Source organism: Limulus polyphemus, unplaced genomic scaffold, assembly GCF_000517525.1.
Source record: "Limulus polyphemus unplaced genomic scaffold, Limulus_polyphemus-2.1.2 Scaffold308, whole genome shotgun sequence".
Taxonomy (NCBI): Eukaryota; Metazoa; Arthropoda; class Merostomata; order Xiphosura; family Limulidae; genus Limulus; species Limulus polyphemus.
Window position 1 is genome coordinate 446,033 of NW_013665918.1, and position 15,166 is coordinate 461,198.

Sequence of the window (15,166 nt, forward strand, 5' to 3'; positions counted from 1 at the left end):
ACAAAATACCAGTCTACTAAAACACAGCCAAAACAATTTACTTTGTACAGACCAAAGGTCAGTTTTATGTTATATAAGGTAACACGAGTGTACGTGAGCTACATATTTGTAACTTCTGTATTGTTAGCCAGGCACAGGTGAAATGTCAATATAATAAATGTATAACATTATGAGATTTAAGCTATTTAATCTAAACATTTATGTTCTGATGTTATAATTTATGTTCATTCTAGAATGAGAGGCATAATTTATATTTATTTCCTAATGTTTTATGGTGGTTACAAGATCAGTCAAATCTATCAAACCTGTACAGAGATTCATTACTGAAAATAACAGATAAAATATAGTTTTCTTAAAAAACATTTGATAACAATCTGGATATTATAAAGATTTCGTATATGAAATTTGAATATTTTCTGATGCATAAAAGTATTTTTATGCTTAAAATGAATATTACTTTGCATGTCAGATAAACAACATGCTAAAACAAAGGCATGAGAAAAACATTGCTTTACAAACCTTAAGACTTAATAAAAAATTAGATATTTTGCATATCAAAGCTGGAGGAAGTATTCAAGCGTTTGAAAGCAGCAAACCTCAAATTCCATCCCAAGTAATGTCATTTGTTCCAGAAAGAGGTACTTTACTTAGGCCACATTGTAAGTGAGAATGGTGTGCAAACTGATCCTGATAAGGTGAAAGCAGTGCGTGACTGGCCAACACCAGACAATGTGTTTACTGATAATGTGCCACATTTCGTTAACATTCGCTTACTAATTAAAAAGTTACAGCATGAAAACTATAGCAAGCACAGAATGGTTACGAGGTCAGTCCCAGGGACCGAGCCCACACTGAAAAAGAGTTAATGAATACAGAATAAAAAACAAGAAAATACTATAAGCCCATTTTGTATGTTTAATAAATTATTAATCTTGATAATTCACAGCGCACTGTATTTTGTGTTAAAAACATGAACTTGAAGTCAAAAATGTTTTCATTTTTTTGACTAAAGGTAATTTAATTTGTTGACAATTCTTTCATTAGTACTTTTATCCTGTACTTAGAGATAATTTTTCTTTATGCCAGTTTATTTTCATATTACAAAAGAATACAATCAAGGATTTCTCCGATGATAGGAATTGTGGTTGAAAAAACAAACTACAAAGTTTAACTGGAAAATTACTCATATACAAATTTTAAGTCCTAAATTTCGAGGCTTTTGAGTATCAAGTTATCTTGTATTACTTTGATTTTAGATTTATCATAAAACCAAAAAACTTCAGTAGAAATCAGGTAATTGTGAGAAAAACCAAATAATTTCTTAATGCAGCCATTCAAAAAGTAAGGATTGTAAAAGCTGGTCATATTAATAACTGCAATAAGTAAGTTTGGACTGTTTAAACTCTGCAACAGAGAACACTATTATTTGTCCTGATGAAAATGAATTATACTCTTACTAAGACAACAAAAAGTTATCTTTTACAAAGTGTCAGACAACAATTCTTCTACTACCACTTAAAAGTATTATTTGCAGATTGTTAAATCTTTAGGATGTAATATATATTTTCTTTGTGAGCTCCAATTAGACCTGGGCAATAAAATTGATTACTTATGAGAATTGATTACATCAGCTAGTGTCATGAAATTAATGAACTAGTGTTTCTGATTATTAGCTTTTGATCATTCCAACTATCCAGCAATCAAAATTATGATTAAATCAATTAAGATCATGAAAATTGACAACTAATCAAAATTAGTGTTTCCAATTATTCCAGTCATTAGTAATCAATATTCAGACTAAATCAATTAATGTCATGATTTAATTACATAAAAGTATCTGGAAATTTTTTAAATGAACTCAAACAGAAAATAATAACAGCTTTCAGGTAAAAGTAATATATATGGACTACAGAAATTTTATATTGAGAATAATAATAATGACTTTTGTAAGTTTCAGAAAATATTGCATGAAACTTATTTTGAAGAACTGGTTAAAGAAAAGAAACAAGGTAATCCAGAAATTATCCTAAAAATTATAATAATTTTCTAATTATATGCAACTGTGTACTGTAAAGGCCACATTTCAAAATGGTTATGATGTACCGTAGTGCCTAACATCAGCAAGCTTGAGATTGATCAGTGTTGGCTTGCTACAATTAGTTAGCCAATTAATGCCACTGCAGAAAAAAATCCACAGGAAAATTTGAAGTTCAAGTAAAAACAACAGATATACTTACTTATAAACACCTTAACAAAAAAGAGGGGGGTTTGAGGTAGGTCTAACAAAGAATTCATGAAATAACAAAATGTATGGAAATTCATTTATTAATTCGGTGCTACAATCTCAAGAGAATAACATCAAATAAATAAAATTAATTTTAATTATAAATTGAAGTTACTTTCCAATAAAGAAATTTTAAAGCATAAAAACGTTTTTACTGACACAAATAACAAAAGACATGAATCAGGTTCAACTATGAGCAGAAAACACACAATTGTGTGTGGTGTATTAAACCATTATGAGTGGAAAGAAATTACACTTCACCAAATTAATACACTACACACCATAACAGATGTCATCAAGCAATTTGCTAATATAAATAGCTGGCATGAAAAATCTCTGGTATAGAAAGAAAGGCCTCATCAGTTATGGATAAAGAAGATATAATATGGTTGGAATTTTACTACATATTTCTTTACTTTCACTTAGAAGGTCTCACTAATAACACTATATAATAAATATGTGGTTTCTTTTTTAAAAAAAGCTACTACTGTGCTTCACAATAAGCAGAAACAACTCTGCTTGCATAGTGTCAATCTTATAAATGTTCTTCCCTTTCCATTGACATTGCCCATTAGGCATCCATCAACTTTTTCTTTCTTTACTGGAGAAAATTCAAGCTTAAACTATACAAATGGTAAAGATAAATTATGGAGTCTTAAGTAAAAAATAATCTTGGTAGCATATCTAACAAGTAACATGACAACCAATGCAAAGTACTTCATTCAGATAACAAGTAGTTATGTTACTTTTCTTTTTCAAAACTTATTTTTATATATAATAAATTCATTTCAACAAATTTCATGATCCAAAATATTCATAAGCATACGCACAGAGGCCTAATTGCAATGACACTATATTCACATTTGTGTTATACGTTTGAATTCACTTTTATCCTGGTCAAAAATTGCATTGGCAGATAGCCAAAAACAAACAAACGAAGAATGATTATGTAGGCTTTCCAACTGATTTTACTACTAATAAAGTTATTAGTAGTGTGTAGTAATAAGTAAAAAAAATAAAATCTTTGACACTTCTCTGTTTTTACAAACATTAATAAGACTGTTTCACTTGTCAGTGCCATGCTCGTCTTTAATCCACAAATGAGCTGCATGGCATACTAAGGCTTAGTATCAGGAAAAAATGGGGATAGCAAGACCACAGTTTTAAATCATTTGATTAGTTGTCAAGGCAACTAGCACATGGGGAAGTCCTAAAGAAGGCAATCAGTTAGAACAACAACTAACTTCCACAGTGCAGATTTAGCACTTGCATTAGAAGTACTTTGTCATTGGATGTAATAATAAAATTGAAATCACATACATAACATATAAACCATAACTGTTAATTATAAAATATTTCTTTGAGAATAGGGTGACCATCAGCAGTGTGCTAATGTAGACTGTCAATTCATGCTATTGAGGTTTAGATATATCAATTTCTGCTCAAATCAAGCAATTTTAACTTTTGTGAAAAAGTTTAAAAAAGAAAGAAAAAAAATTTACTTAATAAAAACAAGCTTTGATATTTGAAAAGAAAACATGACAGAAGCTTTGAGCACATAAATACAATATATATATATAATATATACATAAAATACAACAAAATTATAACTAATTTTAGAGAAAAATAATGTGCAGTTTTAATTTCCCAGAAGCAGAAACAACTAGTTACCATTTCCTCCTTGAAATTTAGGTTGAGCTATGAACCTTACCTTTGATACAAGGAACAATAGCTCGTTGCTGAATGGCTGAAGGTTTTTCAAAACCATAAGCATATATACCTCGCAGAAGCTCTTCTCGGAGGTTCATGTCATCGAAGTTGTCAATGACTTGCTCCCAGTTACTCTAGAAATAATTTTATCAATAACTATGATCAGTTTAATCCACAAATCATAATACAGACCTGTTATAATAAAAATAATCTATTTTCAGTTACGCTACAAATGACAATAGTGGTGTTCAGTAGCATATCATATTGTTGCTGTTGTTGTTACTAGCAAACCAAATTTTAAAATATATTTTGTCTTGTTATATACAACTGTTATCCTTTGCTATTATATATTGCAAGTTTGGTATATAGGTATCACTGCTGAAGTTTTTTTAATGCTTACTTACAAACTAAAGCCTAAAAGGTGGTTTATAGAAAACTTAAGAAACACATTTAAACTACTGGTGTGTGCATGTGTTTAGAGTCTGAATGTCAGTACAAATTCAAGTTAAATAATTATGAATTCCCTTTTAGTATTTCTGTACTATAATGTTAAAGGGTTAGCAATTAGTATAAGATCATTATTTTTTCATGCAAACTACATTATACAGAGAGAAACTAAACATAGGTACAACTACACCCGGAATCATTTGCGATACATTACCTCTTAATACCTGTAGGAATTGCGACTTGAGAAAAACTCTATGCCATGAAACATCCACCTACTTCAGCTAATTACATCACATCTACCCAGCTAGTTTTGTATGTGCACTTTCTGTCAACATGTTTATCCTGAAGGGACTTAATATCCAGAATAAAGTTAACTGCAGCGTTTCTGAGTTTCTATTTGCCTTAAGAAAGTTACAAAATCATTTTTAAGCCATTTCTAATGCTTTCAAGCAAGGAAAGTAAAACACACATTGTAGGACCATATATATCCATCACAATGTCAGCAGTATGAACTTAGTACCCCTTCTCTGCTCATCCACATATAACAAAATGTTATTGTACTGCTATCATGCTAACAGCAACACGCACAAAATAACATTTTAAAATTTACCAACTAGTTTCCCAACTTCAGGGGTATTGTCAGAGTGATGAAGAGAATAATGATAGTTATACAAAATGTATCAAAAATACTCTTAGTGTAAATAAAGCTAAAATAGATAAATAATGTAAATTCATAAAACTATTACCTTTCCATACTGTCATTTCTGCTAAATATAGTTGTTTGAAAAGAAACCAGAAAATGCAGTCCTTTTCATTTGATGCATAGGCACAACTGCAAATCTAATTACATGCTATTTGTTGCATACATGAAAGGTCATATTAAGTTACATTAGTTTTATGTACTCCTGAAGAAAGCAGAAATGTATTATACATGAAAATTCATTTGGAAGCATAGTAGTAGATCTTTAATTTGTTGTATCATTCATAAAGCAGAGTGACAAAAGACAATAAATTCGAACATACAATGTTTCAACTTTTTCTTTTTTTTAGTTTGATAAGATTGATAACTCTGCTAATATGGCAAATGTATTCTTAACATTAAATGTTTTCTTGCTATTTCCCTGCCATAAACCATCACTTTAAGCACCCAACTAATTCACATGTGAAAATTCAATGTTTTTTCTCACAAAATGGCCTGAAAATACAAGAAATGATGCTTTTGATAGTCTTGAATTTCATGATTATCTTAGGGGGACACATCTCCAACACTTTAAGTATATTGTGCCCAAATGCACCTCAAACCAACAACATTTCCTTTTTAACTTAGTAGTATTACCCATCTACTCTTAAAGATAATGACAACCCTGGATGAAACTTTAAAAAATGAGATGTTTAAATATTATTTATATATCTTAAATAAACTATTTTTTATTTCCGAATATCTTCATTGTAAGTAAGACATCTTTTAACTCTCTCACTATGGGATTGGCTGATTCAACTGAAAATTGTTAAATTTCATTTGCATAATCTCTAAAACATCCTAAATGAACACCAAACATTTTTTCTCAGCAAAGCTTTATATTTTATTTGCTATTTTCTTTACCATAACTTAATATAAAATACGGATTTCGTAACTATCATAACAAAATACAAAATTAAATCTAAATTACACTTTTTCTTTTTAGTATGACTAAACTGTAACAGGAAACAATTGTTTATCCAAAACAGATTAAAGCTTGTAACAGTATACATCTTTTTAAACTTGAATTTTACTGTTTTATTGCCCTTTGCCCCGTGTCCAACTAATAACTCCACCATACAAGTTGTAAAGCACTCGGTGAATGCGGAGCTCAAGTCCATTGTACTGAATTATGTAATGCACGAGCTGCTCATGAGCATACCTTGTGAGGAATTATAATTATTTTTCATTACCTTACCTAATAAGTTTCTAATATTTCTATTTTAGTTACTTTTACAACAATAAACATACATGAAAAACAAATAATATAATATTTACTCATATCCTTTTTTTTGTTGTCGACTGTCGAGGAAAGTTAAGGCTATTTTTTATACTAATGGTACTAGTTCATGATATTTTTATTTAATTAAACACTGCACCTAAAATCATGGAATAATAGCATGAACAAAGTAAACAATGTCATATAACTATCATAATTTATCTGGTTTTCCGACAATGTGATAAGAGTCTTTAAACATTTAGTTTAAGCTTGTAGATGTGAATACCATAAGAGAAATTTTCAAACTGAAGGGGAATTAGACAATACTCTGTACAGAAAATCATATAATACATCATTTAACAGATTAAAATGTTGGTGTTTGTATTGGGTATAAATAACATAGTATAAAATATCAGAGAGAACTATTGGCAACTGGTGATTAAGAGGATGTGATATGTAGGTGTGGCAAGTGGGTCTGATTTTCTAGTTATATCCTGTGAAAAGCTAAAAAAAAATTAACTAGCTAACCCAAAATAAAAAGAATCTAAAAGGTGGAGTTTACTTTATAAGAAGAGGTCAAATAAAATTGAAGGATATAAAAATTATGCTTTGCCTTACTAACATCTATATTATGAAGAGTAATTTGCATTAAATTATTAACTTCTCAGAGGGGTGGTAAATAAATTACAGAAGAAGGAAGACCAAGAAAACAAATGTCTCAATTCTCATACTAGTGCAGATTGAGGATTTTTTAAAAAATAGTTCCTTAAAACTTAAGTAATATCAAAAATTAATTTAGTAACTCATATACAATGTTAATAAAGTAGTTTAATTAAATTTTGAATGTAAGTCTTTAAAAGGTTATGACATGCACACTTTGACCTACCTGTAGCCAGAGGGTTAATCCAAGAAAAGTTGTCAACAAAGCTAGTTTTTAATTACAGGATTAACAGAGGCTAAAGGATTCCTTCATATTACAAGTAAGACTGGTTTAATTACATTTTCAAGTAATGAAGAGAAAAAGTATTTTATGAATCTCAAAGGGACAAGAAAATTCAAAAACAATTTTCTCAGTCTGTTATTACTTTTTTTTCATTACAAAGTCTCTCTACTTATTCATATACACTTCTTACATGGTCACATAATTGTTTTCTAAAAACTATTATCTATAAAAAGCAAGCATACACAATATTGTATAAGCCTATATATTTTGTGTACAAACCCTTAACTTCTGATTTTCTTAAAGTACTTTATTCAGTCTACTTAACCAGTGAAAGAAAAACATGCACCTTTATGCTTTAATAGGTCTATAAATTTTATGCAATGTAATATTATTTTTGTTTATTATGACTACATCTGGTTATTTAATTTGCTAAATTAATCCTGTGCAAAAATTTCACTTTTTGAAATAATAAAATAATTCATAATTAGTTAAATTACCTTTTATCATAAAATGTTATTGCTGCACTTTGTAAAAAAATTAAAATTACTCCCACTGACAGAATTCTGAGGGTGATTACTTCTTACAGAAAAAATTATCGGGAGCACTGTATTACCAGTGTTGATTTTGAACTGTTTAAACAATACTAATGATAAACAATGAATAAATATATTACTCAGTTTCCTGTGCTAAATTACTTTTACCTATTTACTAACTAGAACTTAAGAAAAAAAAATACATGCCCAGGATGCTTAATGTTTGAATAAGTACTACCAAGTAGTTTAATTTTTGAAACTCTTCTACTAATATAACCTTTCTTGATTCTAATTCTACTAACCAGTAAAATAAAAACTGCAAAAAAACAGTATTAATTTAACCAAAAAACAAAAACAAACTATTACTTCAATAACACCATCAGGTTCCATGCCCGGAGGACCATCATATTCTTGTTCCACTCTCCTACCTTCTGACCCATCTCTGAAAAGAAAAACACACCAAGACATTTCTTAGAATAAGTAAAAATGCTTTTACAATACCCATGTTAAAATAGTTTAAAAGCTAACTAGTTTTATGAACCAACAGGAATCAAATATTTCAATTCCTAAATGTTAAATACTAATGAGGAAACATACAGGGAAAAATAATCATTGCATTATATGGTTTGATGTTTTGCTACATGTGAATACCAAGAAAAATTACACTGCAGTTTCTGATTTAGAAACATCTGCATTACACTGCAGTTTCTGATTTAGTCCAGTTTGAGGTCAAAAGGCAAGATTCTGATCAGTGATTTGGCAGAGATAAAAAGTGATGCAAGACAGATTTTGGAAATTAAAAAAAATACTGCTTTGAATTAAGATAGACATGATTTTAAAAAGAAGAAAATGCTTACAGGGAAAACCAAACTCAACTAGCTAAATATGGACATGAAGTAGATAATAAGAGATATACTTTAAGTTTAATATGGCAGAGAGGATGAAAGATTTACAGAAATAAAGGAAAGCTAGGAATTTGGTTAAAATAAACTAACCCTACCAAGACAGGTCTTCCTATGGTCACAGGCCATGTCACCGTGTCTGTAGACTTACATTCAAACTTTTATTGAACTACTATTTTATGAATATATGTCAATAAGTTTGGTATCAAATTGTAGATTATAATTCAAGTTTTAGTATAATCCCTCAGTTAATTTCTAGATTTAAAAGTAAATATTAAAAAGGAAATCCTAAATATAGATTTTTGTTTGTCACATGGTATGTTGAATGCATCATTGCTTCAAATTAGATGTTTATGATGTCAAAATACAAAGTCTATAGTTTATTACGAGTTAGAAACTAAAATTACTGATATTGAGAAGCTAGAATCTAAAATAAGAACCTCCTATATCTTTCATTTGCCGAGATATCGCTACATCTACTGAATCAAACACAGTGGCCCCACTCACCTCTTTCCATTTTTGAAAATGCTTACGTACACCTACTTCTGTCTACCACAAGTGAATAACCAATCGAAAGTTCAGAATGTCCCCCACCTGGTTCTTTGGGCATTTGCGAAGTACTTATGTGAGAAACCATTTCTTTTCAAATATAAGGCAAGTCTTTAGTGAGCTTGGAATTTCATATTTTTTAGACCCAAATACAGCATAGTTACTAAGCTTAATAAATTATATCAAATTCTATGGTCTTGATGTAGTAATTTATGATTTTTTGTTAGTTGAAAATGTATACATAAAACCTAAAATAATTATTCGTTTCACATACTTTACGTGTGAAATTTGTTAAGTCTTAGCAACCTACGGTAAACAGCAATTGCGTTCAAAGTTCATAACAAGAAGAGATAATTATTTTCTATGATTCTTCATTTACTGTTCTATGTTTCAAGAAAAATAACTCAAATTTAAGGACTTATTTTAAAAAGTTATAATCTATATACACATATAATGTATTAAAACTGAAATGCAACTGTATTTTACAAAATACCAGTCCACTAAAACACAGCCAAGACATGTCACTTTGTAAAGGCCAGTTATATATTCTTCGATACGGTAACATGAGTGCACATGCACTGCATCATTGCAACTTTTATAATGTTAGCCAGATACAGCTGAAGGGTCAATATAATAAATATATATAAATGTATAATGTAATGAAATTTAAGCTATTTAGTATTTTCGTGTTATAATTTGTGGTCATTCTAAAATGAAAAAACATAATATATATTTATTTCCTAACATTTTATTGAGCTTATGATGTTGATCTAATGGAACCAAACCATACAGAGATACAGTAGTGAAAATAACATAAATTATAGATTTTTTCTAAAAAATGTTGATAATTATCTGGAGGTTATAAAGATTTTGTATGTGAAATCTGAAAATGTTCAGATACATAAAAGTATTTTTAATCTTAAAATTACTTTGCATGTTCAATAGTCAACATTCTGAAAGACGATATTTTACGAGAAAATCTTAATATTTATTTTTAAAACCTGATAGTTTGTGTATAAAAGCCTTGTAATGTTTACCAACAAGCTGCAAAAGTTTGTAAAGATATGCATACATTATCAAATATCATAATATAATTATTCTCATGGATACTTTCATGATTACAAGCTGGGTGGATTCCACCCAGCCCGTAATGGAAGGGTTAATAGATGTTTAGTCAATAGTACAGCATTGAAAATATGGTAAATTCTTCCAATGAACAATAATGTTTGATAGTATCTTTGGTGTAAATGCCTAAATTTTCTAAAAGATATGTGTAAATTCACTATAAACAATGTTAGGTCACTTGAGCAAATGTTCTTGACACCCACAAACACTACAGTATACAGGTCAGGTAATCTTGAGGATGAGCTTTTAAACACTTTAACTTTTCCTGATATTATTTCTAAGGCTTTCTGTATCCAAACAATCAATTTACTCTATATTACGTTAACTTGGATGAAAACCTTCATCACTATAGACTGCAGCTATCTCTGTAAATTGACTGTTATTTGCATAAAAAAAAATTTTTTCTGCCCTCAAAAAAGAATGGAAATTATTAATACTAATTAGACGAAAACACAAAATAAGTATTTACTATTTATAAAATTAAAAATGCAAGTTAAAATGAAAATACAGTATCCTTAAATTTCTTGATGAGTTTTGAACACAATTGATTAAGAAATGAATCAGTTTATAATATATATTATGTAGGACCTAGTCAATTAGCAACAATAACCATTAACACATCATAGTCAGAAATACTAATAATAATTAATAGTAAAAAGTCAGAGTAGCTTCAAAACAATCTAATTTACTTTATAACATCTAATATTTTATAATTATATATCTAAATATGAAACAGTAGCCAAGAAGTAAATTAAAAAAATCACAGCGTCAGATATTTTGTTGTTTCCAGTAGGCGTGATTGTTTTAACGCTGCTACTAGTAGTAGTACTATTACTATCTCATGGTGATGACTTTTAAGTTTTACCAATTAAAATGTCGCTAAACTAAATTTAAAGGCTGGTTATAACTTATATACATAGTGTTCTGATCTGAAAATCTTATTCCTTTTATAAAGATTAATTTCTAATTTATTCGGATTTTCTTATATTAGTAAATTATTTAATTAATACTTTGCAAAAATGAAAACTATGAACGCGTGATATTACATAGAACCACTTGGTAGAAATAACATGTAATACCAGTAGCAGTCCAGACATAGCCTAGGCTATATAACATATGGCAACAAGCCACGTGCTCACGACAAAGGCTTTCAAACGTGTATTATCCTTCGCCATATTGCCAATGTCACTGAACTAAACAGGTGGTGAATGACAAACTTACCTTTTTACATAACTGTTTCAACGCTATAAATTAAATACATCTTTGTATTTAAATTAATATAAAGTGCTATAAAATAACAATTATCCAAATTTACTTCCTCTTTTTAAAACTACCAAATTCACTTACTTTTCATCGAAGTACGACATGACCACATACAGCCCAAAGTTACATGAAAAGGAAAGAGGTTTAGGACTATTTTGTTCATACCTGTATCATTACGCAGAGTTAACAAGTAATAAAAAATATAATAATAAAGTTATTTGCGATGTAAAAAAACAAATAGCACTTTAATTAGCAAAATACTATTGGTATAATGAAGGAAAATCATCTCTCGTTTATTTCAAGCCCGAATAACAATATTATCTTCAAAACAGAGATCCATGAAAAAATTAAATTTATTTAAGTTTACATCAAAAATGGACGAAATAAATTCCCATGAGTGTATGTTTTACTCAAAGCAAAGCCACATTCGGTTATCTGCTGTGTCCACCGAGGGGAATCGAACCCCCTGAGTTTAGGGTTGTAAATCCAAAGATTTACCGCTGTCCTACCGGGGGACACGCCCATGTGTATTTCCATGAAAAGTGAAAAGTATTATCGCTGTTAAACTTTACAAAAAATTGACAATTCTCAGAAATATGAAGCAGAAATGGAACAACACATCTAAATTAGAAAATAATGTTAATAATTTACATCTCACAGTAGCTGTTAAATCCGTGTATATGCTATGGGTTTATTTAGAAAACAAAAGTTAGGCGTTTATGAAAAGGACTACCTGAGCTAAGTCCACAGCCGTCCCCGTCCAGGTGGGGGAAGGCCCACAACCTGTAAACACAGTAACCATCTCAAAACTCAGGACATTGCCTTGAAGTTTGAATGCGATGTTCTGGCTGATTACGGCTTATGAATGTACACCGAACTTTGTCATTTATATTTAAATAGTATTATTTTCTAATACATTTTAAAAATAAATTTTCTTCTGAAATCCCGGGGGGGGGGGGGCAAACGCTCTCTTGTCCCATCCTGCGGGCGCCCAAGGCTAAGCCATATATATATATATTACTTTGGAGATTGCAATTAAGATATATCTAATTAAGATAATGAACACATAATTCTTCCTCCAAAAGCTATAAATTCATTCGATCATCAGAGATAATGTAATCTTAGTTATTTAATACAACTTAGATATAGTTCGCCTAACACTAAAAATAAAATTCATCTGTATTCAAGTCTCGTTATCAACAGTTATATTAATAGTTAATGTAATCTCACAACAGATGAAATGCTTGACCTTAAGGCTCTCAGAACTATGCTGACAAAGATCATCGTAAATTTATTTGTTCTATCGCATTTCATGCAAAGTTACTCGAGGGCTATATGTTTCAATCATGTAAGAAAGCTTGTATCTCTACTTTTGCCATAGCATCACCATATGACTGATGATTTTCTCACTATATTCGTCAACTGTGGCATACCACTCGGCCAGCAAACGATGTTGCAGTAATTGACACTTTCAACATGAATGTGTCATAACGTACCTTCAGGCAGAGTACATATTACATTGTATGAATAATGTTACGACAGCAGAAGTCACGTGACGCTGGTAACCCGTCATGAGTTTCTAGAAGGATCATGACTTTTCCTGGCAACTCTAGTCTTTTCTAGGCGCACTCTATTTTAGTATATAAACCCGGCAAATAAAGCGGAAATATAATTGCAGAAGGACAGATAGAGAGACAGACAAGTGAGTCAAGCGAGTGGTAGTGACTGTAAGTAAAGTGCGTGAATCGTTGTGAATTGTAGCGTGTGTTTAAGTTAACGTGACTGTGGAAATTAAGTGTATTACAAAGTTTGTAACGAGAAAGAATAAACTAGTTTTAATCAAAAGGGACTTGTGTCGCTGAAGTCACTCAGAAATAATTTTTACCGGAATTATCAAACAAGCGGATACATAACAAATTGGTGTCAGAGAGTGGGATTAAAAAAAAGAGAAAAAAAAGAGAAGAAGATGGAAACGAGAAGTGGCAAATCAAACTACAGCTTAGGTGATTTGATGGCAGTAATAAGAACAGCAAAAGAAACAAGAAGAACGAGAAGATAAACAAGAAAAGAGACAACAGCAATAGCAAGAAAACTTGCAACAGTGGCAGCTCGAACAGCAAAATAAACAAGATATATTACAGCAGTTGTTGGAGGAAAAAGAAAAGAAACATATGATAAGCCAGCATTAGAAGAATACTACCAATAAGTCAGCTTCGGGAAACCAGTAGTGGTTGGTGCTGAGGGATGCCCACCAACCCCCATTGTAAAAGTCCCAACAGCTAAGTGTAAAATGGTAAGCACACATAGTGTCTACGTGACAGGAAAGCTGGATGGCAAAAGGTGCAACCTTGTCATAAATTCTGCATATCAGCAAATCCTTGTGAGCATCAAGTGCTGGATCACAAAGGAGTACCAGAAGCCATACAGAAGCTCTGTGGTGTGACAGGACATTATGCACGGTTGTGGGGACCAGTGTGGGTAACTATTGAGCTCATGGGTATGAAGAACAGACAGAAAGTATACTTGGCTGGCATTGAAGACCAATACATATTAGGGTTGGACTACTTACTACCGAGGAAGTGTGCAGTTAACTTCGATAAAATGACGATTGAGAACAACAAAGGCCAACTTCCAGTAAGTGGTGCTGCTTCTGTTGATTTACATGTCACAGCACTTAAGTCAACTACAATACCCCCTATATCAGAGAAGCTAATTTAGGGTAGAACAAAAGAACATCCCCAAGGAAGCCTGATGCTTGTGGAAACAGTGGAAGACCCATCCAGGCCAGCAGATTTGAAGATTGGAAGGTCACATATGGCAGGTCATCAAGTAGTACCCATAACATTGGCTAATTTCTCTAAATGTGATCAGACACTTAAGGAAGGGGCATTGTTGGGTGTGTGTGCCAGGAGGTAGAACCAGTCAATGTTAAGGCAAGAAATACGACCATAAAGAAAGGACGTCCTCTCCCAGAACATTTAACTGACCTCTATAAGAAGAGTATAGTCCATTTGTCATCATCACTGGTTCTTCAGGTTAGAGAACTCTTGGCGAATTATGCAGACGTCTTTTCAAAAGGAGAACATGACCTCAGCTGCACAGACCTTGTAGAGCACAGAATAAACACAGGCAATCACCGTACAATAAAGATCCCTCCGAGGAGAATAGCTCCAGCAAAGCGACAAGAGATGGAGAAGGTCATGGATGGCCTAACTAAGGAAGGAATAGTCGAGAAATCAGATGGTCTCTGGTCAGCTCCCATTGTGTTAGTCCAGAAGAAGGATGGAACCCAACGTTGCTTTGTGGACTTCAGGGCTCTTAACAGTATAACAGAAAAAGACTGATACTCACTGCCAAGAATTGATGATACTCTCTAAGTGGAGCCAGGTGGTTTTCAACTCTAGACTTAAAGTCGGGTTTCCATCAAGTGAAAATGGCTGAAGCAGATAAAC

General features: G+C 31.2%; 1 protein-coding gene across 1 annotated transcript in view; it reads right to left on the reverse strand.

Annotated features, from left to right (window-relative positions):
- Nucleotides 1–11,925, reverse strand: part of LOC106457260 (eukaryotic initiation factor 4A-I-like) — a 43,948-nt gene extending 32,023 nt beyond the window's left edge. The window contains exons 1-3 of the mRNA XM_013916652.2: nt 11,799–11,925; nt 8,242–8,317; nt 3,996–4,128 (exon numbers count right to left, since the gene is read on the reverse strand). Coding sequence (XP_013772106.1) covers nt 3,996–4,128; nt 8,242–8,317; nt 11,799–11,818 — 229 coding nt within the window. The 5' untranslated portion in view covers nt 11,819–11,925. The remainder of the gene's footprint in view (nt 1–3,995; nt 4,129–8,241; nt 8,318–11,798) is intronic.
- Nucleotides 11,926–15,166: the final 3,241 nt, after the last annotated feature.